Genomic DNA, 26,414 nt, shown 5'->3' with positions numbered 1-26,414 from the left:
AGGGGGTAAAATTGCTGTGTACGGTAATCCTACTGAATATAAACTACGCCGAACATTATACATCATAGCTGACTGTCACAAAACACAAAGCAATTACATCGGCTTCCATTCATTTGCCAATTTGTTTTCCAAATGTCAAAAGTCTGTGCCCCCCCCCCCCCCATTCCCTCCAGCTCTGAATATGCATGAGTGGATCATACAATTCATTCCCCTCCCCCACCAATCCGTCATACATGGCAAAAATTGCCGGCCGATCGTACCAAATAAATTTCCTATATTCAACCCTGGACTTAATAAAGTTTTTATTTTTGTAAGTGGCGAGGTTTGTCATACCTCTGGTTCCAGGAGGCCGCTGTAAGCTGGATTGGCCGTACTTCTCCGTTTTCTTTCATGACGTTTGCTTTGGATCTCTGTAACCGTGGAAACACATTTACATTAGTATTCCCTATAAGAAGTCAAGGGCAGGGATAGATGTTACATTTCTATGTAATAAATGCAATGCTTTGAAGGAAAACAAAGTTGAAGTGGAGCGAAATGCGTTTGATTGGGTCGAGTTTAAAGGAACATTACAAGGAAACAAAAAATAAAAGAGGAGCTGCTAATAATACCCACCAGCAAATAAAAAATACAATAAAGAGAATAAAGAAAATAACAAAAAATAACTTGTGGACTGTAAAAGCTTGTATGTATTACTCCCGGGTGTATGAATAGTAGGGTCAGCGCCTGCAACTCCTATGGGTTATTGGTAATCGAGCCCAAGGGTCACAATGGCCTTTGGACATCATATGGCAAGGCCATGTGGACGAAACTTGTACGGTAGAAGAAGGAGTCCCTACGAATCGGCGTCATGGGCCTGTGTGCTGCTGTTTGGGCCCGTATGGAGTCCCTACGGGTCTGTTTTACAGACACATGTACCACGTGGTGCTTTCGTGAAGCACCATATTCTTATACCTAATGAACACGACTGTTGGTACCGGCCGGGTCCAGTCCGTGATCCGTGGAATGATAGTAGATGTCCTATCTTTGAGACAGATCGGAGACTCGGGTCCGTTTTCACTGATCCGATTCAACTGCTAAAGTGAATGGGTCCGTGAAAAACTATCGGGGGCCACTCGGATGCCGTGAAAAACGGCCCAATGGGCACTCGGTCGTCTGCAGCCGGGCTTAAATAGATTCAATATGTTTTTGTGATAGAGAATGCATAAGGGAGAGTAGCTCCGTAATACAGAATGTGACGGCTTCCGTATGAATTCATAAGAAAAATACTCTGAGGGCCTCTGTAGAAAATCTGAGGCACACAAAGATACAGAATGAGCCAATATCTCTCATTGTATTACGAATCCATACATTATAGATTTTTAAAGAGGACCTGTCCCCTCTCCTGACACGTCTGTTTTAGTAAATACTTGTATTCACGTTAAAATTCTGGAGCATATTTTCTTAAGACTCTGCGTTGTGCCGTTCCTCTGTTATTCCTCCTAGAAATTTATGAATAAATTGGAAACTGTTATCAGTTGGGGGTGTGTCTTTACACAGACTGACACTGTCCAATCAGTGCTGACAGAGTGAGACAGTGCAGGAACACGCCCCTTTGACAAGGAGAATGGTAACACCCAGTTGTCAATTTATTCAAGAATTTTCAGGAGGAATAACAGAGGAACGACACAACACATAATTCTAAGAAAAGATGCTCCAGTAGTCATCTGAGAGGAGGTGACAGGTCCTTTATAAAACAGAGGGGATAGGAAGGGGAGATTGGGTTACCGGGGCTATGTCCTCCTGTTTTGGAATGAGGCCATGCCGTAGGATAGGGATCCTATTACCATAATTCTATTTTTTTTCTATTCATTTCCATAGTGAGCCCTATTCTAGTATAGTGCGTAGCAGAAATATTACATTTACTGGTCAGGCCAATGATATAATAGCCTGAGCTAGATATGCTTTATCCTGCAGGTGGCGACAATGAGCACAGGAGGCATGATGGGAGTGACATTCAACTTTTTTTTTCAAAAAGCCTTAAACGGAATGTCCAGTTTCAGTAAATTAATGTTGCTTTTTGTATAATTAAGAGTTCTACATTTTTCCAATATAGTTTCTGTATCAATTCCACACTGTTTTCAAGATCTCTGCTTGTTGTCAGTCAGTATTAACCTTCATTGTTTACTTTCAGTGAATAAAATTCTGTCCATGGTCATGGCTCGTAATAGGGTGATGTGATGGACACACAGATGCACGGCTCGTTACAGGGTCATGTGATGGATACACAGGTGCACAGCTTGTTACAATGTGATGTGTTGGACACACAGGTGCTGGGCTCGATACAGGGTCATGTGATGGACACACAGGTGCATGACTCGTTACAGGGTCATGTAATGGACACACAGGTGAATGGCTCGTTACAGGGTCATGTGATGGACACACAGGTACACAGCTCGCAATAGGGTGATAAGATGGACACACAGATGTACGGATCATTACAGGGTGATGTGCCGGACACACAGGTGCTGGGCTCGTTACAGATAAAGCATGTGTATTAAAGCTGTGTCTTTTAATGGTCCCAGTACCTGTGTGTCCATCACATGACCCTGTAACAATCCCTGCACCTGTGTGTCCATCACAAGACCAGGACAGAATTTTAACCACATGAAATAAACAATGTATATGCCTACCGAATAGCAGCAAGCAGAGATCTTGAAAATCGTGAGAAATGAATACAGAAAATATATTGGAAAATTGTATAACTTTCCATTATACAACAAATAATATTAATTCACAGAAACGATTTCACAACGTCAATATCCGTAGTGTCTAGAGTTTCACTTTTAATAAATCCTACACAGAAGTTCCTGGGCCCCAATGCAACATCTATAACAGGCCCCCACCTACCATGGGCCATTTATAATACTGGTGTCTTCTTATGTAGCAGAGGGTCCTTTGGGCCGAGGCACTAGGGTCCGGGTATGACCGCTACCTCTGCACCCCCTATAGCTACGCTCCTGCCTCCATGTAAGCTGCTCGATCAAAACGCGTGGTTTAATAAATGGCAAATCTAAAAAGTTGAACCATCAGCAAAAAATTCTAAATGAGCAAATGCATCAAACGTGTAAGGGCTGCAGGAAGGGCTCGATATCTGCGTATACATTATGCTAATGAAATGGAGCGTGGTAAAGAGTGGGTCGTAGCCGAGCCTGGAATAGCAGTGCTGGGTTGGAAGGCAGATGTCAGGTTGCAGCAGCCGCTACAGGGACGGCCTGCGCTTTAATTCCATTTACTACAGATTAACACGTTTCTGTTGTTTTGTTTTTAGTGTTTTCTTGAGAGTAATGTTCACTGAAAGTGGGTAAAGTCGTCATTAATCGCTCCCCAGGCAATGATCCGCGCTGTCTCTCTCTATATACAGCAGATGGGTAATGGCATTAGTCATTTCCAGGTACCTGCTGTATCCTAGGTGGCCTTCCTCGTGTGACTATGATATACCACGGGTCACCAGGATTTTTCCGACTCCTGAATAGCAAATATGCTTAGAGACGTAGTGATACATCCAGTGCTAAATTTTGTATTTTGACGTGGAAACCGCGTCGGAATCAGCACCAAAAAATGTCCGAAATCACCCCCATTGATTTCAATGGGAGGCAGAGGCATTTTTTTCCCGGGCAGCTTTTGGCCGCTCGCGGGGAAAAAAAAGCGGCATGTCCTTTCTTGCTGCGGTTTCTGACTCTGATCTCCTATTGAATCAATGGAAGGCAGAAATAACAGTTTCTGAGCGTTTTTCGCGGATTTTTTTGCCCGCTGTCCTTGCATTAGACTTAATGGCCCCTGCAAAAAACCCGTAAAAATATGTGCAGGTAGTTCAAAATCTGCCTCGAAATTCCTGAAGGAATTCTGAGGCAAATTTTTTCTGCCTGCAAAAAAGTGTGAACAGGGCCTAACATTTCAGGAGCCTGTAAGTGGCAAATCTGATATATTACCTGCTCTGGTATCACTGTATAACTAGGTACATTTGCCTTTTAGGGGTCTGGAAAAGCTGGGTAACAACCGATTTTGGAACTGTGATGGAGGCCATATTGGTTTCCCAGAAACAGAACTAAGAGATGTCTTATAGGGGTCGTCTCATGACAGACATTGGGTCAGATTAATTAATACTGACTACGTTTTAGACCAGGCAGTCAGAATATGGGCCAAATTTAAGTGGTGAATGCTGTATGACAAATTTGGTACATCTTGCTAGACATGCCAGACACATTTATTTTCATTATACCACCTCTTGATTAAATTAGTTCATGACAGTTCTTTTGCACCAAAATTTGGCGCAATTTTGGCAGACATTGATGCATTAAAGACACGCCCTTTAAGCCAGACCACACCCTGACCCTTTAAGCCACGCCTACTTATTGAGCATGTATAAAAAAAAAAAAGGGGGAAATAGTACATAAAGTATAACTCACCTTCCAGATGTTCTGTTGTAACAAGGCCTAGTGCTACCATGAAGGCGATTTTCTGGGATGAAGAAAGGAAACTCCGTTATTAGAGATTGACCTTAATACACATTGATATAAATAACTAAAATAAAAAAGCACAAACTTACTATAAACTTACTACACATGTATGCTGTTATTGTCCTCTCTTATCAGCCAGTTTGGATTAATTTTCAATATTGTTAAAAGATATAGTTGATGGAAAAGTTTGCGGCATACATCATACAACAAATGCCCCTTTGGCTCAAATCGGCCTTTCTCAACTTAGTTCAAGAGAGGTAAAGAAGGCCATTATCGGCTCGTGTTCACGTCTCCATAACTGAGGTACACTAGGGCTATGTTCACACAGAGTATTTTGGGGGAGGAATATCTGCCTCAAAATTCCGTTTGGAAACCAACTGTATATGAAAGTTGTCCTGTCTGCTTTGGACAATTCCTTTTAGTTAAAAGGGTCTATCAACGATAAGCCGAACAGAGGAAGTCTCGCTGTTGTGGCAGCAATCAGATTTAAACTAAGGAGGAATCTGGCAGCAAGTGTTCAATGTCCCTGCAGTGCCACCGCAGGAGAAATTAAGCATTACACAGTTTCCATTGAAGTCATGCCAGGTCCTCCTGAGAGAGAGAGAGACACACCGTAGAGATGTGGACCTAGTCATGAGAAAACTCAAGACCTCTTTGTTGCAGGGCAATTTTAACCATTGAGTACCAAACCTTAGTCTTACCTCAGGATTTTCCTCCTTTTTCTTTTTGGTAGCTGGGGGTCCCTGAGGAGGTCCTTGAAAAGGTTTTTTGATTTCAGTCTTGATCTCTGGTGGGCTCTGAACTTGAGGTTGTATGATGAGTACCTAAAACACACATGATACTTTCTTGATAAGAAACTAGAAAGGGATTATGTCTTTCTCTATTAAAGAGAATCTACCATCAGACAGGTTCAAAACGAGAGGAAGGTGGGCTGTTGATTGGCCAAAACCTCATATGGCGAAAACTTGTCATCGAAACAAGACTAAGAAGTCTTAGTTGCTTCACAGCCACTTGTTGAGCTACCTATGGCCATTCAAAAGAAGTCTATAACTCTTAGTTGACCTGATCTAATCACAGGTTGGCTTCAAGATCTCAATTGAAGGTCTGAGGATCTTCGAAAGTACCATAGATGGGGCACTGACAAGCTTAGGAACGTGGCATGAACACAGATGAAAATACATAACATGGTTCCCTCAATGGGTCTACCCCACAATTAGCTGGGGGTCATCAGAGGTTGTCCACTTCAGGGACCATATTTCTGCTTTAATTAATATTGTAAATTAGGTAATACAACTTAAGTTTGTAAACTCTCCTAACTTACCTTGCTGTCGGCACTGATTAGGAGCGGTTGAACTTTGATGCCATCGTTCATCACAGAAACGTTGCTGGTGTTAATGGGGCGTGCATTGCTTGACGAGGTGGATATAATGGCGTAGGCCACACCTCCACTGCTTAGAGGCGAAGAAATTGATGGTTCCGATGAGCTGTGAGATTGGCCTTTGGAGGCCTGGAGGTGGCTGACGGTGTTGTTGGCAGTAGGAAGGGCAGGGCTGGGGTTTTTGATACTGACAACTGTGGCCTTTTGAAATGTAGGCGGTTGTTTTGAAGGCTGGTCTCTGCAGAGGGAGATGGGAAGGCTTTCTGGAATGAGAGTCTTTGGCCTAACCTGTAATAAAATTCATAAAACACGCATGTAAATAATGTCAAATTATTTCTTAAATTTTTTTTTTTAATTGGGTGGGTATCGAGATTGTAGAGGTAACAATCACAAATGGACCCTAACATCTTGGGGACCCATAGTCTATCCAGTCACGTAAGAAATCAAAATTATACCAAGGTGGTGCAAAGACTAATTGCTGGCTCAGTTACGTGGAAAGCCCAGGTATAGCCTCTGCACCATGAGTCAAGACATTCAAGCTATGCATCTACTCCTAACCTCAGGGTTAGGCTGGCCCACTTGAATATTAGAGGTTCCTCTGGAGGGCCCAAACTCTGACACAATAACGGGCTCCTAATACAACAGGGTCCTAAAAATCCAACAGAAGGCAACCCCATTTGTAGCTGTCTTTCAGGCCAATCACGTGCCCCTAGTGTAATGACGGGGGGTAGGGAAACGGACAAGTGAGCCCTAGTCTACCCGCCACTCTGTCCCTGCCTACTTGCAATGACCCGCCCTAGGCGACGGGGTACAACTGGGCGGCGGTCCCTGCTCTCAGTAAGTGCACGACAAACACGACAAACATACAAGGGAATACAAGCAAGGGAAAGGGGCAGTTGCCCACGGCAACACCGTGAGCAACCAGAGTGGTGAACGAGCCAAGTCAAGCCAGGAGTGTGCGAGGTACCAAACGAACAGCAGAAGAGTAGTCAGTAAGCCAGGGTCTGTATGGAGCAGGATCAAAATAGAAGGAGCTGTAGCTGGGCCAGGAAACCACACGAAAAGAATCACAAGCACCGAGGGGCAGGAAGGGCAGGCTTAAATAGACCGAGGGCGGGAGCTAGCTGAGTCTGGCCAGGTTGCGATAGGCTCTCCCACTCCTACGCCTGCCAGCCTGAGTGGTGGAAGCTGGAGTCAGTCTCAGGGATGTAGATTCAGGTGCTGACTGATTAATTATGGGAGTTAACCCCGAAGCTGTGTCTGGCAGATCCTTTACAGTACCCCCCCTTTTATGAGAGGCCACCGGACACTTTCTAAGTGGACCTGGCTTACTGGGGAAACGCAGGTGGAACCTCCTGACCAATACCCCAGCGTGAACATCCCGGGCGGGTACCCAAGTCCTCTCCTCGGGCCCGTATCCTCTCCAATGGACCAGGTACTGGAGGGAGCCTTGGACCATCTTGCTATCCACAATCTTGGCCACCTCGAATTCCACCCCCTCAGGGGTGAGGACGGGAACAGGAGGTCTCCTCGAGGGAGCCAAGGACGGGGAGCAGCGTTTAAGGAGGGAGGCATGAAACACGTCGTATATACGAAAAGACGGGGGTAACTCCAGCCGGAAGGAGACAGGATTGAGGACCTCAATGACCTTATACTGCCCAATAAACCGGGGAGCAAACTTCTTGGACGGAACCTTGAGACGCAAGTTCCTAGACGACAACCACACCAGATCCCCAACCATAAACAGGGGGTTAGCAGAACGTTTTCTATCAGCCTGAGTTTTTTGTACGCTCTGGGACGCCTCTAGGTTCTTCTGAACCTGGGCCCAGACTGTGCACAGTTCCCGATGAACGACCTCTACCTCGGGATTGTTGGAACTACCAGGTGAAACGGAGGAGAACCGTGGATTAAACCCAAAATTACAGAAAAAGGGGGAGACCCCTGACGAGTTACTGACCCGGTTATTAAGGGAAAATTCGGCGAGGGGAATGAATGAGACCCAATCATATTGACAGTCAGAGACAAAACACCTTAAATATTGTTCTAGAGATTGATTAGTCCTCTCAGTTTGGCCATTGGTTTCAGGATGGAAGGCAGAGGAGAAGGACAGATCAATCTCCAACTTCATACAGAAGGCTCTCCAAAACAATGAAACAAATTGTACCCCTCTGTCCGAAACAATATTGACAGGTACCCCATGGAGACGCAGGATGTGTTTGATAAACAAGGTAGCCAACGTCTTGGCGTTGGGTAGTTTCTTGAGGGGCACAAAGTGGCACATCTTACTGAAGCGGTCTACTACCACCCACACCACCGACTTGCCTTGGGATGGAGGCAAATCGGTGATAAAATCCATGGAGATATGTGTCCAAGGTCTCTGGGGAATGGGCAACAAACGCAGTAAGCCCGCTGGTCGGGACCTGGGAGTCTTGGACCTAGCACAAACCTCACAAGCGGCGACGTAGGCCTTAACGTCTTTAGGCAACCCAGGCCACCAATAGTTTCTAGTAATGAGGTGTTTGGTAACCAGGATGTCTGGATGACCAGATAGTGCGGAGTCATGATTTTCCCTAAGTACCCTTAGCCGGAATTGCAGGGGAACAAACAGCTTGTTCTCAGGAAGGTTCCCGGGAGCTGAACCTTGATCAGCAGCAATTTCAGAGACTAAATCAGAATCGATCGAGGAAATGATTATACCTGGAGGCAAAATACAAGCAGGATCTTCCTCCGAAGGAGGGCTGGCCATGAAGCTACGCGACAGTGCATCAGCCTTAATATTTTTAGACCCAGCCCTATTGGTAACCAAAAAATTGAATCTGGTAAAAAATAACGCCCATCGAGCTTGTCTCGGGTTTAGCCTCCGGGCAGATTCTAGGAAAACCAGATTCTTGTGGTCGGTAAGGACCGTTACCTGGTGCCTAGCCCCCTCCAGGAAGTGGCGCCACTCTTCAAATGCCCATTTAATGGCTAAGAGTTCGCGGTTGCCAATATCATAGTTACTCTCAGTTGGCGAAAACTTCCTGGAGAAGTAAGCACAGGGGCGGAGATGGGTGAGGGACCTGGTACCCTGGGACAAGACAGCCCCCACTCCCACCTCAGATGCATCAACTTCCACGATAAATGGCTCCATTTGGTTGGGCTGAACCAGCACCGGGGCCGAGATAAAGCACCTCTTAAGGACCTCAAAAGCCTGGACAGCCTCAGGAGGCCAGTGGAGGAGATCAGCTCCTTTGCGAGTGAGGTCCGTAAGAGGCTTAGCGATGACCGAGAAGTTAGCAATAAATCTCCTGTAATAATTAGCGAACCCCAAAAAAAACTGTAACGCCTTCAGGGAGGCAGGTTGGACCCATTCCGCCACAGCCTGAACCTTGGCGGGGTCCATGCGGAATTCATGAGGAGTGAGGATTTGACCCAAAAATGGTATTTCCTGTACCCCAAACACACATTTTTCGGTTTTGGCAAACAGTTTGTTTTCCCGAAGGACCTGGAGCACCTTCCTGACATGCTCAATGTGGGAGGACCAGTCCTTGGAAAACACCAGTATGTCATCAAGGTACACTACAAGAAATATCCCCAGGTAATTTCTCAAAATCTCATTTATGAAATTCTGGAAGACCGCAGGGGCATTACACAACCCAAAGGGCATGACGAGGTATTCGAAATGGCCTTCGGGCGTGTTAAACGCAGTCTTCCACTCATCCCCCTCTTTGATGCGGATAAGGTTATACGCCCCCCGTAGATCCAACTTAGAGAACCATTGGGCCCCCTGAACCTGATTGAAGAGATCAGGAATCAAAGGAAGGGGATACTGGTTCCTTACCGTGACCTTATTCAGGCTACGGTAGTCAATGCATGGCCTAAGACCACCATCCTTCTTCCCTACGAAGAAGAAGCCAGCACCTACCGGAGAAGTAGAGGGACGAATGTAACCCTTGGCCAGGCATTCCTGGATATACTCTCTCATGGCTTCACGTTCGGGACAAGAAAGATTAAATATCCTACCCTTAGGAAGCTTAGCTCCTGGTACCAATTCGATAGCGCAATCGTATTCTCTATGAGGAGGTAACACTTCGGAGGCCTCCTTAGAGAAAACATCAGCGAAGTCCTGAACAAACTTGGGTAGCGTGTTCGCCTCCTCAGGGGGAGAAATAGAATTAACAGAAAAACATGACGTAAAACATTCATTACCCCATTTGGTAAGCTCCCCAGTATTCCAGTCAAACGTGGGATTATGCAACTGCAACCAGGGAAGGCCTAGAACCAAATCGTACGATAATCCCTGCATCAACAGTACAGAGCACTGCTCCAAATGCATGGAGCCAAAAAGGAGTTCAAAAACAGGGGTATGCTGTGTAAAATAACCATTAGCAAGAGGAGTGGAGTCGATACCCACTACCGGGACAGGTTTAGGCAAATCAATCAGAGGCATAGCAAGAGACATAGCAAATTCCACAGACATGATATTAGTAGAGGACCCTGAATCCACGAAGGCACTGCCGGTAGCAGACCTACCACCAAAAGAGACCTGAAAGGGAAGCAAGATCTTAGTACGTTTCCTATTTACGGGAAATGACCTCCCCGATGATCACTTAGGCGCGGAAGTTCTCTGGCTGCATTCTTACGCTTAGGACAGTTGTTCACTTGATGCTTGTCATCCCCACAGTAGAAGCAGAGACCATTATTCCTGCGGAATTCTCTACGTTGTTGGGGGGACACGGAGGCCCCGAGTTGCATAGGTATCTCTGAGTCTTTTGGGGAGGAACGAAGCAACGGAACTTCGGGAGGCATCATGGGGGAGTCGGAGGAGAAAACACATAAACGTTCACGTTGTCGTTCCCTGAGACGTCGGTCAAGTCGTACCGCTAAAGCCATAACCTGGTCTAGGGAGTCAGAAGAGGGATAGCTAACTAGCAGGTCTTTCAGGGCATTCGACAGACCCAACCTAAACTGGCACCTTAAGGCAGGGTCATTCCACCGAGAAGCTACGCACCACTTCCTAAAGTCAGAACAATACTCCTCAACAGGTCTCTTACCCTGACGTAAGGTCACCAGCTGACTCTCGGCAAAGGCAGTCCTGTCAGTCTCGTCATAAATAAGTCCGAGAGCAGAAAAGAAACAATCAACGGAGGAAAGTTCAGGGGCGTCAGGAGCCAAGGAGAAGGCCCATTCTTGGGGCCCTTCCTGGAGCCGTGACATAATTATACCCACCCGCTGGCTCTCAGAACCTGAGGAATGGGGCTTTAAACTAAAGTAAAGCCTACAACTCTCCCGAAAGGAGAGAAAAGCCCTCCGGTCCCCTGAGAACCGGTCGGGCAACTTGAGGTGGGGTTCAAGAGGTGAGGTGAGGGGAACTACCAAGGTAGCATCAGGCTGGTTGACCCTCTGAGCCAGGGCCTGGACCTGTAGGGAGAGACCCTGCATTTGCTGAGCCAGTGTCTCACGGGGGTCCATAGTGTTGTCAGGGACCAGGGTAGACTAGGTATGGGCTTGTGATTATGTAATGACGGGGGGTAGGGAAACGGACAAGTGAGCCCTAGTCTACCCGCCACTCTGTCCCTGCCTACTTGCAACGACCCGCCCTAGGCGACGGGGTACAACTGGGCGGCGGTCCCTGCGCTCAGTAAGTGCACGACAAACATACAAGGGAATACAAGCAAGGGAAAGGGGCAGTTGCCCACGGCAACACCGTGAGCAACCAGAGTGGTGAACGAGCCGAGTCAAGCCAGGAGTGTGCGAGGTACCAAACGAAGAGCAGAAGAGTAGTCAGTAAGCCAGGGTCTGTATGGAGCAGGATCAAAATAGAAGGAGCTGTAGCTGGGCCAGGAAACCACACGAAAAGAATCACAAGCACCGAGGGGCAGGAAGGGCAGGCTTAAATAGACCGAGGGCGGGAGCTAGCTGAGTCTGGCCAGGTTGCGATAGGCTCTCCATCTCCTAAGCCTGCCAGCCTGAGTGGTGGAAGCTGGAGTCAGTCTCAGGGATGTAGATTCAGGTGCTGACTGATTAATTATGAGAGTTAACCCCGAAGCTGTGCCTGGCAGATCCTTTACACCTAGGGTCTATTTCTTATAAGTTGTGATCTGAGAAAAAGATCTAAATTAAAAAAAACTAGGTGGCACTGACTAAAAATGTCTATGATTGTCAAACCCCGAAAAATGATGTCCAAAAATCACAGCAGTAAGTTTCCCCTTTTAATAATAAGAAACTTGCCAGCATAATTACACGTCTCAAGGCTCACCGTTGTGATTTTATGATAGGCCCTGAAATGTTGAAGGGGTGTAGGTCCAATTACAGAGACTTGAGTCAGTCGACGGTGACATATTTGTCATGTTCTGTCTAAATGACTTAAAAGAGTAGCTGTCATTGTTGGGTGGGAGAGTTATATGCTATTAATATAAGGTGACTATCACATGGAAGAAGGCTTTAAACCATGAGGTGAGGCACTGATAAGAAGAGCCAGAAAGGACACCCTCATCCATCTACTGAGACATGTTGAGTCCATTTATGTTGAATCCAAGCCGATCAAAATAGATCTCAAGTAAAAAAAAATAAGAAGAGGCGTAGACTAAGGAGGGCAGAGCAAAAATAAAAGGGGACCACTCTTTTCTGGTGCATGTCCGCAACCTGCCACATAAAGACCCACCGGCCCACTTCGAGTGTCGACCTATAGCACCTTGTCTTCCCCTTTCTAAAGGCAGTAGTACTTGTGGGCAACTAGAGACTTGCATAGGAGTCTGTAGTATAATACAGATTATACTATACATACACATACTCAGTAATTGATTTTATCTGCGATCTTTTGTCCAAGTGAGAAGTCTTAAAGGGAAACTCCACCTACAAAATGAAAATGGAACGGGGCGGGGCATGACACAACAATTCTCTATTATTTGTTTGTCATGAAAATAAATACAAGGTTGTCACAGCCCCGCCCCTGTTATCAACATCTGTTTAAGGCCCTGACTTCTAAGGGATCAGTCAGAACAGAGGAACATTTAGTTCCTTTATGATAAAGATCCAACAACATCCATTTACAATTTATTTTTTTCTTGGGAGATATTGTTTAAAAGTGTTTTTCGAGATTAGAAAAAAATCTGAGTTCTTTTCCTGAAACAGCGCCACTCTTGTCTATGGGCTGTGTGTGTGTGTGTGTGTGTGTGTGTGTGTGTGTGTGTGTGTGTGTGTGTGTGTGGTATTGCAGCTCAGCCCCATTCAAGTGAATGCAATACCAAACACAGCCTATGGATGTGAGTGGCGCTGTTTCTGGAAAAAAACAAAAACTTTTTACTAATTATGGACAACCCCTTCAAGACGCTTGCAAAATATTACAAGGTATTTCCAAAAACGCTCACTGTTTGCGTATGTACAACAAGTCTCAACATGCTGTAGCCGGCTATGAATGAGCACATGTGATCTATAACAGCTGAAGATCCACAGGTTTCTCCCACACCAGACCATTATTTTTCTCAATAACCAAATGTGCATTTGTTATAAAAACAGTAATTTTCAGGAAATGATAGTAAAAATTGTTCAAATATTGAGCACAAAATATAAACATGCAGCCGTACATCATTCGGTAACATACATAGAAAATGCGTTCTATAAACACTAAACAGCGAAAACTTGGCAATATAATTCTCATTTTCTGCATAGGGGGTGATGCTTGAGCATATAATGAAAAATAAAATCTCTTTTAAAGCAGTCGCCCATAATATTTTATAGATTTAACAACAGCATTTTATAGGACACTAGGATGTGGAATACGAAAAATCAACATCCAAGAGTAATAAACAGAATTTAGGGCATTCAGTCTTCGTGGTATAATTAAAGGAACAGCAAACCTAGAAATAAATAATAAATGTTCACAGAAGAACACAGGGGTTAGTTTCCCAATGATCCCTTCCATTTTTATTTGGTAGACCGCTTAGGTTTGGCTTCACTAAGGAGTTGGAGTTTAGTGTGCCTGGTGTCCTAATGCAGTACAATGGAGGAGGGCCCCTGCTGCAGCCAGTTGCCTTATAGCCAGAGAGAGGCTGGACATCAAGTTTGTAAAGTGGGAAAATGGATATTCTGGGGTCTATATGGATGAATTCTTTGTATATTTCCCAAAGTTTAGATTGGAATATGAGACAAGAAATTATCAAAGGAAAGCAATATATAAAGTGGGGAAGTTTTCACATACATCTAATAGGAAAGGAGGGGATTTCCACTATTGGGACTTCACACAATGACTTGTTTTAGATGGGGAAGCTGCTGACACATCATCAAAAATTAAATAATACACAGCACCCAGCATGAATGGGGAGGGCTCCTGCTGCAGCCAGTTGCATTACAGCCAGAGAGAGGCTAGAACTCAAGTTTGTAGAGTGGGAAAATGAATATTCTGGGGTCTATATGGTTGAATTCTTTGTATAGATTGGGTACTCCCCCCCCCTCCCGAACAGGGTACTCCCCCCCCCCCCATTACATCAAAATGCCATAATAGGATGTGTAGGTAAACCAGGTATGACAATAAAAAAAACATAATTATAAAATGGCTTTAGCTTAAAGTGAATGTCTACCGTCGTTGCATGTCATTTTTAGGTCCAAAGTCTTGAGCTGATTAATTTTATAATATATAAATCGTTGTAGCAGTCAGGGCCCCATTTTCCTGATACAGTGCTCTGAATCCTCTACACAAATATAGAAAAATAATAAAAGTCTGCCTCCTGCAGCCACCACTAGAGGGAGCTTAGAAGCTTGCTGCATACTGTGTTATTATCGGTTTCAATGTATAAACAGTATGTAGTAAACTCCTCAGCTCCCTCTAGTGGTAATCCAGAATTGTATAATTTAGCACTACATCTATGCAGGGGATTTGGTGCTCTGTATGAATAAAAATAAGCCATGACTACTATATAGATATATTAAGAAACTAATCACTATTGCATTTTGGACCAATTTAGATAAAAATACAAAATCAAGATAGTGTTCAAGCCTTAAATAAAAAAAGAAACGGTAGAATAAGAACCTACATCTCTTCTAAAATGTATTCATGAACAGAATATTAATTTCTTTAATACTAATTACCCTGAATTGATTGAATACTAATGGGTAATACACGGTTCAGTGCCGCAGTTGCTAGTTATTGCCACATTGGTCTTAAGTTGTTAATTCTTGATTAAGGCACCGTCTTTGTTGGAGATATTTGCAGTGTTGGCAAGCTTGTCATTATAATGCTTGCAGCTCTTGTCCTTGTGAATCTGAATAAGTGGTTGAATGCTTAAATGGGGAGCTAAAGTAATAATTGTCTATACATGTTCATTTGCATTCAAATGGAATATACCTAGCAATTATACAGGGGGCCGCATTTCACCTCTGTGCAGGAGCTCGAGCTAGAGAGTGAACCAATGAAAAGATAATCTGTGTACTCAGGAATATCATTTAGATGGGAAAGAAAAGCTTTTAGTGCCAAAGAACATGGCAAATTCATCAGATCTATTAAAAAGAGGACATATGTCTGTGTCTTTGTCCTTGGCACAACGATGCCCACTTAGTGTAGGTATTGATCCGCCAACACATACTCAGTAATTGAGACTATCTGCGATCATTTATCCAAGTAACAAGTCTTAAAGGGAAACTCCACCTACAAAATGAAAATGGGTGGGGCATGACACAATAATTCTCTGTGGCTATTCTTTGAATCCCTCTGTCATTCACCACCCCCTTAGCCCCAGCACTGGGTATAACATAGTTTATAGGTTGTGCCTGGAGCGTTCTTCATAATGGATGTCTAATATATTTGATTTGACTCTTTGTTCTGTTTAATGTTGTAACTATTTGTTTTTTATTGTTAAAAACTTTCTGGGGCGGACATATTGGAGACACACCCTTCCTGTATGGCCTATTTGGACAGTGCAACAGGGTGTATGTGCTTTATAGCAGCTGAAATGGGAGGGAATTGACAGAGAATTGTCTTGATTACTACAGTCTCCAGGAAGTAATAGAGTACAGTCCTCCCCCCATGAGACAAGGGAGTGACATGGGAGTTTGACAGAGAGCCATATCTGTGTGTGAAGTGTTACTATCCTGCCATATCTAGTCCTCCAGCAGTAAGCTAGAGCTGTCGTTAAGTTGCCCACCTTCTAATGATAATGAGATGGCTCTGCTCATTCTCTCCCAATCTACACAGCAAAGCTGACAAGTGAGCTACAGAAAACAGGAAGTGTCAGCCTATTGTATGTGCTCTAGTGGCAAGCATGAAAACTGCACAATTTCAAGATTTTTTTTGATGTGCAGTTAAATTCAAAATTAAAAAATCACCAAAAATGTATTCCAAAATATTTTTGTTATAAGAACCTGATTTTAATAATATGTCATTTTCTAATATTACACAAATACTTCTATATCCAGCTCAAATAAATATTCCAGTCCGTATCTGTTTATTGCTAGACTACAGCAAAGACGTAATATCACTGTATATAGCACTCTTATCTTATTTATTTTCATGGTGCCACTTTCTGATGCTCTTTGATCCAATGTAGAACCCCCATAGTCACACTCAGTCTCTTGATATGTGTATCAAAGCTAAGGTCGGCCTCCCTGGTGAGGTTTACTGTTCATTCTCATAGGGACTCTCTTGCCCGTCTTCAAGAGAGAAGGAAAAATCTAACAGAACAAGTTAGTTCGAGAGGTAGTTACCTGAGGTAGCACTGCTGGTCCATGTCCTGCTAATCTGTGCAAGGAGCTGACCTGAGGGACTTTAATTGGCACTGCAGTTATGGTGCCCAATGTCTGTGTAAAGAAAGACAAGAGAACAATCGATCAGTCAAAAATGTACAAAAAAAAAACGTGTATACGCTACAAAATAACGGAATACAAAAACATATTATAATTGTTAAAACTAAATTGTTAACAGGAATGCCAGACCAAATAAAAGAATTTCAAGCTAAAAGGGGTTGTCCACTTTTGGTGAACTCCTTCGGTCAACCTAATGGAGAGTTCTACCATTTGGGACTCCTCTAGGGTAAGGGTGTACTTTGTTTACAAAAGTTTTCTCCATTAATAGAAAAAGATTAAATAGAAGCAGGTACTTAAAGGGAGACTATGCTGTGGATAATCCCTTTATGTTCTAAAAGTCCCCTCATGATAGGCTGATCACAAGGTGTCCTGGGACCTCCAGGGGATAAACTGTAATCTGTGGAGGAATCCAACAGCAAGTGTTCAGTTTCCCTGCAGCGCCTCTACAGGAGACATTAAGCATTACACATTTCTCAATGGGCTGTCCATATAATATGCTGGGTTCTCGAGAGCAAAATACTCTCTTTGTAGCACTCTGGGAAATGGATGAGGCTCTTAAATGAGAATTCCTTAATAGGGTATTTGAGAATGCGTTTTCTTAACCATTCATAAATAACTTTTTCAGTCTATAAACCAACTACACATCAGTCATGAGTCCGAGGACGCTCCAGGAATTGTAGATGCAAAAGAAATTTCATGGATGAAAATTTAATATATTACCTTTCCTTGTCTTTAGGAGGTGGGAAGGGTAATAATATTAGGGATTTGTCAGACTCCAATATATTAATGTTTTTATCCTCCATTTGCAGAGCTTAGAAATGTCGGACTCAGGACGTCACTGCACAAATGTAAAGCCACTGGCATTTTTTTATAAAAGAAAAAGCCAAAGTTTAATTTTGTCAAAAATACAAAGGTTCCACCTGTGTGTATATTTATGTCTTACAATAGCAGTGATGTGACAGTGGATCTGCACAGATTCCTCCCAGAGATTGTAACTGTGGCGAGACAGCCAGGACTCCCAGACCAAGAAAGAATGGGAACTGCCAAAATATGGCGTCTTTATTTCAAAGCAGGTCCTGGAGTAGATGTGAGATGATTAAATAGTCATGAGAGTTTAACCCAGAAGTTAATTGAGAACTATTGACATTACTGAGTCTGTGACACAAAAGTAATATTCGATGTCTGAAAACTGCATTCTGTATAACAAAAACATATTGAATCCATTTAAGTCCTGTTGGACACGACCGAGTGCCATTCGGACCGTTTTTCATGGTATCCGAGTGGCACCCGATAGTTTTCACGAACCCATTCACTTTAGCGGGTGAATCGGGTCCATGAAAATGGACCAGACTCTCCGATCCGTGAAAAGATAGGACATGTCCTATCTTTCCTCGGAACACGGAAGGGACTCGGACGGCACACGCGGTCGTGTGCAGTTCCGGTAATATTAAATACAATAAGTAACAAGGTGTAATACTGTGAATCTTTCAATATTGCGTAATTTTTAGGTCCAATATTCTATGCCATTAATATCTGATCGGTGGGGGTCCGACTCCCGGCACCCCCACCGATCAGTTGTTTTGATGGGGCCACAGCGCTTATGCAAGCGCTGCTTCCCCTTCATTACTGTCACAGCAATTCATAGTACGAGCAGGTAAAGAATAAAGGGGAAGCAGCATTCGTACGAGCTGCTACCACTTCAAAACAGCTGATCGGCAGGAGTCCCGGAAGTCGGACCTCCAACGATCAGCATAGGCCATCAATTTCTTATGACAGGACAACCCCTTTAAAGCATACTGCATAGTAATCTATATGCAGTAAGCTCCTCAGCTCCCCCCAGTGGTGGCTACAGTTAGCTAAAATTATATAATTTACCCCTATAACTATACAGGAGATTATTATGAAAACAACGTAATAGAATCCCATTATATATCTAAGGCACTGTGTAAAATGCAAAATGGCAGCCTGTATTGTGTAAAGTGTTAATACAAATATTTAATATCAGAAGATTTTTTTTGCCGTTTCTTTGAGGTGTTTTATCATAATTTCCCTTTAAATACCATGTTAAGAAAGGAAAATGGACTTGCAACGCTTGCCCTTTAAATGAGTAAATTGAGAGCGGCAGAAACAATAACTGTGAAAGGTTACTGTGTGAGCTGAGCGGATAAATTAGTCGTATATGACTACGATCACTGCTTAAAGCACACATTTTTATTGATCTCATCTATTTTGCTCTCTCAAAGGGAAAGAAATCTTGAAAGCCGTAGTCAAGGTTCCTTACTGTTCTATATATCGTGTGGAGAAGTCATGTAAATACTATTATATTGATGTAGTCATTTCTGCATTCAAATATTTGCATTACAATAAAGCCACTATAGTCCTGAGATGCTTTAAGGCCCTATATACCTGTATTCAAGGCAGCCGCTATGAATAGTATAAGGCTTAAAGGGATTGCCGGGATTATTAAATATGTTTTTCTATTTTTCAGAAAGAGCGCCGCTTTTGTTTATAGGCTGTGTCTGGTATTGCAGCTAAGGCCCATTCACTTGATGGTTTCTGAAAAAGCAGTCTGTTTTATTAACCCAAGGCAACCCATTTCAGTGGTCTTATTTCCCATGGCCATGGGATATGTCAACCTAAGTAGGGCTTCTTCTTTCTACCTGGTGATATAGGATAAGAAAAGGGGTTTTGTGATAGTGTAACCCAGTACCAATAGGGGAGGGGTGTCATTTTTTATTTTTATTATATGACCCACATACTTCCACATCTATAAATATAATAGATAGATAGATAGATAGATAGATAGATAGATAGATAGATAGATAGATAGATAGATAGATAGATAGATAGATAGATAGATAGATAGATAGATAGATAGATAGATAGATAGATATGAGATAGATAGATAGATAGATAGATAGATAGATAGATAGATAGATAGATAGATAGATAGATAGATAGATAGATAGATAGATAGATAGATAGATAGATAGAAAGATAGATAGAAAGATAGATAGAAAGATAGATAGATAGATAGATAGATAGATAGATAGATAGATAGATAGATAGATAGATAGATAGATAGATAGATAGATAGATAGATAGATAGATAGATAGATAGATAGATTAGAGAGATGGATAGATAGATAGATAGATAGATAGATAGATAGATAGATAGATAGATAGATAGATAGATAGATAGATAGATAGAAAGATAGATAGAAAGATAGATAGAAAGATAGATAGATAGATAGATAGATAGATAGATAGATAGATAGATAGATAGATAGATAGATAGATAGATAGATATGAGATAGATAGATAGATATGAGATAGATAGATAGATAGATAGATAGATAGATAGATAGATAGATAGATAGATAGATAGATAGATAGATATGAGATAGATAGATAGATAGATAGATAGATAGATAGATAGATAGATAGATAGATAGATAGATAGATGATAGATAGATAGATAGATAGATAGATAGATAGATAGAGAGAGAGAGAGAGAGAGAGAGAGATACCCAGACTGTTCAAGGTGGGATTCCAGCCCAACAGAAATCTTCCACCTAGAATTCTGCAAACACCTTCTCCAAGTCCATCGGAGCACCTCAAATAGTGCCTGCCGGGCAGAACTGGGCAGATTCCCACTACACCTCACAATCCAGAAGAGGGCGCTATCATTCTGGGCCCATCTACACAGCAGCAGGCAAAGTTCCTATCACCATAAAGCCCTGTTACACCAAGGGGTCCCAGGTAAACCAGGCCCCCCAGAACATCTCACCCTGACCCGGCCTGAAGAAAATGTCACCCAGCGCGGCCTCACAAAAGCCGAAATCAAGAAGACAATAAACAAAGGCCAAGAGGAATATATCAGTGACTGGAGAAACGACATAAAGACATCCCAGAAACTGACAATATACCGGAGTCTACAGCGGGAATATAAACTGGCGCCATATCTGGAGAAACTGCCAAACCCCAGAGACAGACAGATCCTGAGCCGCTACAGACTGAGCGCCCACAACCTGCTCATCGAATCCGGGCGCCACAGACAGAACTACAAGCCCAGGGAGAGCCGACTGTGCCAACAGTGCGACCAGGAGGCCGTGGAGGATGAGGCCCACTTCCTGCTACACTGCTCCAAATACTCAGCAGTGAGGGACACTCACTTCAGGAGACTCTCTGATCTCTTACCGGACTTCAGCTCCATGGAAGAGCAAGAGAAACTCTACATCCTGCTGGGTGAAGAGGAAACCACAGTGGGCACAGCGGCACAATATGTCACTGCATGCCATAAACTGAGAGAGACATGATATGCCATGGACTTGTATAACCCCGACCCTAGATATGTCCCTATCCCCCAATCCCTCAGTCCCTATCCCTCATTCCCTTACTTCTTACTTGCTTTGGCAATGCTAATATGTATTTGGTCCTGCCAATAAAGCTTCTTTGAATTGAATTGAATTGAATTGAGAGAGAGAGAGAGAGAGAGAGAGAGAGAGAGAGAGAGAGAGAGAGAGAGAGAGAGAGAGAGAGAGATAGATAGATAGATAGATAGATAGATAGATAGATAGATAGATAGATAGATAGATAGATAGATAGATAGACAGACAGACAGACAGACAGACAGACAGACAGACAGACAGACAGACAGACAGACAGACAGACAGACAGACAGACAGACAGATAGATAGATAGATAGATAGACAGACAGACAGACAGACAGACAGACAGACAGACAGACAGACAGATAGATAGATAGATAGATAGATAGATAGATAGATAGATAGGAGATAGATAGATAGATAGATAGATAGATAGATAGATAGATAGATAGATGAGAGATAGATAGATAGATAGATAGACAGATAGATAGATAGATAGACAGACAGACAGACAGACAGACAGACAGACAGATAGATAGATAGATAGATAGATAGATAGATAGATAGATAGATAGATAGATAGATAGATAGATATGAGATAGATAGATAGATAGATAGATAGATAGATAGATAGATAGATAGATAGATATGAGATAGATAGATAGATAGATAGATAGATAGATAGATAGATAGATAGATAGATAGATAGATAGATAGATAGATAGATAGATAGATAGATAGATAGATAGATAGATAGATAGATAGATAGAATCACTAGTATTTGGGATTGTTGCAGGTTCTCGCTGCATAATCTCCATATCTGTAGTAAATGTAACTTATGGAGCAGCCACGTCTGTCGTCTTGAAAGACTAGTAAAGGGCATAAATGAATCTATTGAATCTTAAATGACTTATATTCAAAGTTAATGGAGAGCAGGCAGCGGTGCATTGTGGGAGACGAGGTGATCTATTGTTTTTATTACTGTATGTAATTTTCCATGAATATTGTTTCCATATAGGCTTCTGCGAGTTACTTCAATAAAGTGACAACATATTATCCGTGCTCCACAAAACAAGCGTGTCCGACATGAAATGCCTTTTTTTTTTATTATTCTCCGCTGTTGTTTATTCAATATTAAAGACGTGAGAGTTGTAATGTAGCGGAGCAGAAATACCATGGCAACCGCCGGGATGACAATGTGTAATATGAATGGATATTTACTAAAGTCATTTCAACATTCATTTTTCTGCCTGAATGTTGTGTTTAACCTTGAGCTGAAGCTACAATAGCAGGCGGCATATGCCCCATCTCCCCAGATTTTAGTCATTTTCGTAGACAACAATGCTTGGTACGGAATAACAAATGAAGTGATGTATTCTTACAAAGATAGAAATATATGGGGGGGGGGGGGAATGTTAATTTCAGAAGTCAAATGCAGCATTTTAAGTCAAGCCTGTCACTTAGATGCTGCAGGCAGCCATAATGTATGCCTCGCTTTATGGATGAGCGCAATTATTTTGTAAACAAATCTGCTTGCTTTATATACGGGACAATGGTTGGAAATAGCACAAAACCAAGTCGAGATTCAATAAAACCAAATTCTGTGTGACAAAATGTATATTCTGTGTGACAAAATTATATTCTGTATCACAAAAATTAAGTCGAGATTCAGTAAAACCTAATTCTGTGTGACAAAATGTATATTCTGTGTGACAAAATTATATTCTGTATCACAAAAATTAAGTCGAGATTCAGTAAAACCTAATTCTGTGTGACAAAATGTATATTCTGTGTGACAAAATTATATTCTGTATCACAAAAATTAAGTTGAGATTCAGTAAAACCTAATTCTGTGTGACAAAATGTATATTCTGTGTGACAAAATTATATTCTGTATCACAAAAATTAAGTTGAAATTCAGTAAAACTAATTCTGTGTGACAAAATGTATATTCTGTGTGACAAAATTATATTCTGTATCACAAAAATTAAGTTGAGATTCAGTAAAACCTAATTCTGTGTGACAAAATGAATATTCTGTGTCTCAAAGTTATATTCTGTATCACAAAATAGTATTCTGTGTCACAAAAAGATACTGAATAAATTTGATATCGAATTCAATGAGTAATATATGTATTTCTTTGGACTGTGGTACTATATAGCGACTATAACGGCCATGTTATATTTTATATGCTCATTGAAAGGCAATAAGAGGGATTCAATCTCAATCTTTATTTGATTTGCCTAATGGGAGACAAGGAACAGAAAGCTGCTCTGCTCTAATATAAGGGACGATGGTTGTAAATAGCACAATATGAAGTCGAGAGTCAGTAAGATATAATTCTGTGTGACAAAATGAATATTCTGTGTGACAAAATAGTATTACAAAATAGTATTCTGTGTCACAAAAAGATAGTGAATGAATTTCATATTGAATCCAATGATAAACATATGTAATTCTTTGGTGGTAAATAGCACAAAATGAAGTCAAGATTCAGTAAAACCAAATTCTGTGTGACAAAAGTCATATTCTGTGTCTCAAAATGATATTCTGTATCACAAAATAGTATTTTGTGTCACAAAAAGACACTAAATAAATTCGGAATTGATTCCAATGAGTAACACATGTAATTGTTTGAACTGTGGTACTATATAGCTGCCTGAACGGCCATATTATATTTAATAAGCTCATTGAAAGGCAAAAAGAGGGATTCACTCTTAGGGTATGTTCACATGCACTAATTACGGACGTAATTCGGGCGTTTTTGCCCCGAATTACGTCCGAAAATAGCGCCGAAAATAGCGTTGACAAACATCTGCCCATTGAAAGCAACGGGCAGACGTTTGTCTGTTCACACGAGGCGTAATTTACGGGCCGCTGTCAAATGACGGCGCGTAAATAGACGCCCGCGTCAAAGAAGTGACCTGTCACTTCTTTGGCCGTAATTGGAGCCGTTATTCATTGACTCCAATGAATAGCAGCGCCAATTACGTCCGTAATGGACGCGGCGTTCAAGCGCCTGCACATGCCGTTACGGCTGAAATTACGGGGATGTTTTCAGGCTGAAACATCCCCGTAATTTCAGCCGTTACGGACGCCCTCGTGTGAACATACCCTGAATCTTCATTTGCTTGTAGCTTATAATGTATGACTCAGTTTAATGATGGGTGTAATTATTTAGTAAATTAAAGTCTATGTACACCTTTGAAAAAAAAAATGTAAGCGTGTTTGGTGCAACTTTCTAATTACTTTTTATTAAAAATTATTTTTACTTTTTGAGATACAGCTGCTTTGTATCCTGTATACAGATCGGCTGTATCTAGCGCTGAGACCTGGAACCGTCAGGTCAGCGGCACTGACGGCTTCAGTGTTAGTGGGTCAGATCCACCTGATCACATCTAAGTTATGAACTTAGATGTGATCGGTAACAGCTCGATCCTGTGTGTCAGAAACATGCAGGATCCGCCGTCACTGAACCCGTCAGTCCGGCTGACTTGACGGGTTCAGGTCTCAGCGCTAGATACAGCTGCTCTATACACAGGATACAAAGCAGCTGTACCTCAAAAAGTACAAATGTTTTTTAATAAAATGTAATTACAAAGTTGTACCAATCACACCGATAGACATTTTTATATATGAAAAAAGTAAAGTTTTCATAGGTTTACGTCGTTTTTAATCTGTTCAGTTTTAATATGTGGGGCGGCGATAGCGTTAAAATAAAGTCGAGATTCAGTAAGACATAATTCTGTGTCACAACATGAATATTTTGTGCGTCAACATTATATTCGGTATCACAAAATATTATGTCACAAAATGATATTGAATTAATTTGATGGATCCAATAAGTAACAAAATGTAATGATTTGTGAAGAAATGACAATTATCACCTATTCACAGGATAGGTGATAGTTAGTCTGATCACTGGGGTCCCCACCAATCGCAAGTATGGGAGTTCCGATCCCCCAGTTTCCCTTTACTAAATCCCCCCCCCCCTGCAGTTAGGAGGAGCTTAAATGGAGCGGCGGTCGAGCATGCCCCCGCCACTCCATTCAATATCTATGGGACTGATGGAAACAGCTGAGTGCTGTAGTTCTGTACTCGGCTGTTTTCATCATTCCCATAAACTTTTAATGGAACAGAGCGCATGTCGACCCCCACCCTACATGTCCTTCTCACTGCGGTCAAGGGGTGAGGAGCAACATGGGGTGTGGAACCCCCTTTCTCGTGATTGGTCGGGGACCCAGTGGAGGGACTCCAAGCAATGCTGTTTATAGGTGATAATTGTCGATTCTGGGAATACCCCTTTAAATATTTTAATTATTTTCGGCTAATAAATGCATTCTGGTTATTAGATGTGATCTTGCTTTTCTGCGGATAGTGGTCGACCGAGCATTAAGTAGTTTTACATAGGACTGCAAGTAAACCTACTGCATTATCTTAACTCTATAAAGCTATAGCAATGCATAAATAATGCAGCTTCAAATAAGGTAATTGATAAACTGAGCTCTGCTACATCTGTATATATATTCACATATCTTGTATGGAGAGAACTGATGCAGCTTGTAAAAGCTTGATATGAAAATGTAATTGCCGGGATCTGCAGCTTACCAGGGAAAACATTCTGCTGAGAATAATTCATTTGGCGGGTATATAAAAATAGATAAGAGTAGGATGGGTAATTGGCTGCGTTGCGATGCTGTATGTCGCTTTATGGCGTTGTAAAACCTCAGTCACAAATACGGCCCCATTGATGCTTTTCCCACTGCATGGATTAATAAATGGAAAGTGGTCGCTCTCTTAAGAGGACAATGATGAGCGGCTGTGCGGGGGCATCGGCTGAATAACCGGCCTCATGAACTATTAAACTTTTATACACCCGACCCCGGAGAAACACATTAATCAGAAGTCACTGTCATTCTTCAAGGGGTCCCGGAATTGTCACAACTAGTCTGGCAAGTTGAATATGTCTGCCATTATATCATTTATATAGTGGACCTGTCACCTATACAAAACAGGGTAGCCACTTTGTAGTCTGGTGATTCTCCCGACAATTGTCCGTTCACTATGTATTAGAGATAAAACTGGGTTCTTGAATACAACATGGCCGCCTGCAGTAAGTAAAGCTGGCCTTGGACACCAGATTTTTTTTTACAATCTGATGTCCATGTGGACTTGCCAATATTCGCCCAATGGGAAACAAGAACCAGCAAGGTTAAATTTTAACCTGTAGATTTCAATTGTTTTCCTCAAGATAAGGGGCGCCAGAGTTGTTTGGCAGCTGCTTATCACCCTCACCCAATCAGAAATATATTTACACTTGATCATGCATGTTTACGGGGGAGTCAGGGCCCATAGCCGATGTCTATATGATCA

The 26,414-nt window shown here is 42.2% G+C and overlaps 1 protein-coding gene across 4 annotated transcripts in view; it reads right to left on the bottom strand.

The window, feature by feature from the left end:
* PHF21B (PHD finger protein 21B) overlaps positions 1-26,414 on the bottom strand; it is a 96,719-nt gene that overhangs the window by 15,320 nt on the left and 54,985 nt on the right. For all 4 annotated transcript variants that reach the window (XM_075855955.1, XM_075855953.1, XM_075855956.1 and 1 more), the window contains 5 exons: positions 16,552-16,644; positions 5,818-6,162; positions 5,198-5,320; positions 4,446-4,497; positions 334-410 (listed from right to left, as the gene is read on the bottom strand). In XM_075855955.1, the coding sequence (XP_075712070.1) occupies positions 334-410; positions 4,446-4,497; positions 5,198-5,320; positions 5,818-6,162; positions 16,552-16,644 (690 nt within the window). The remainder of the gene's footprint in view (positions 1-333; positions 411-4,445; positions 4,498-5,197; positions 5,321-5,817; positions 6,163-16,551; positions 16,645-26,414) is intronic.

This window comes from Rhinoderma darwinii, chromosome 3, assembly GCF_050947455.1.
Source record: "Rhinoderma darwinii isolate aRhiDar2 chromosome 3, aRhiDar2.hap1, whole genome shotgun sequence".
NCBI classification, from domain to species: Eukaryota; Metazoa; Chordata; class Amphibia; order Anura; family Rhinodermatidae; genus Rhinoderma; species Rhinoderma darwinii.
This window is presented reverse-complemented; position numbering and strand designations above follow the sequence as displayed.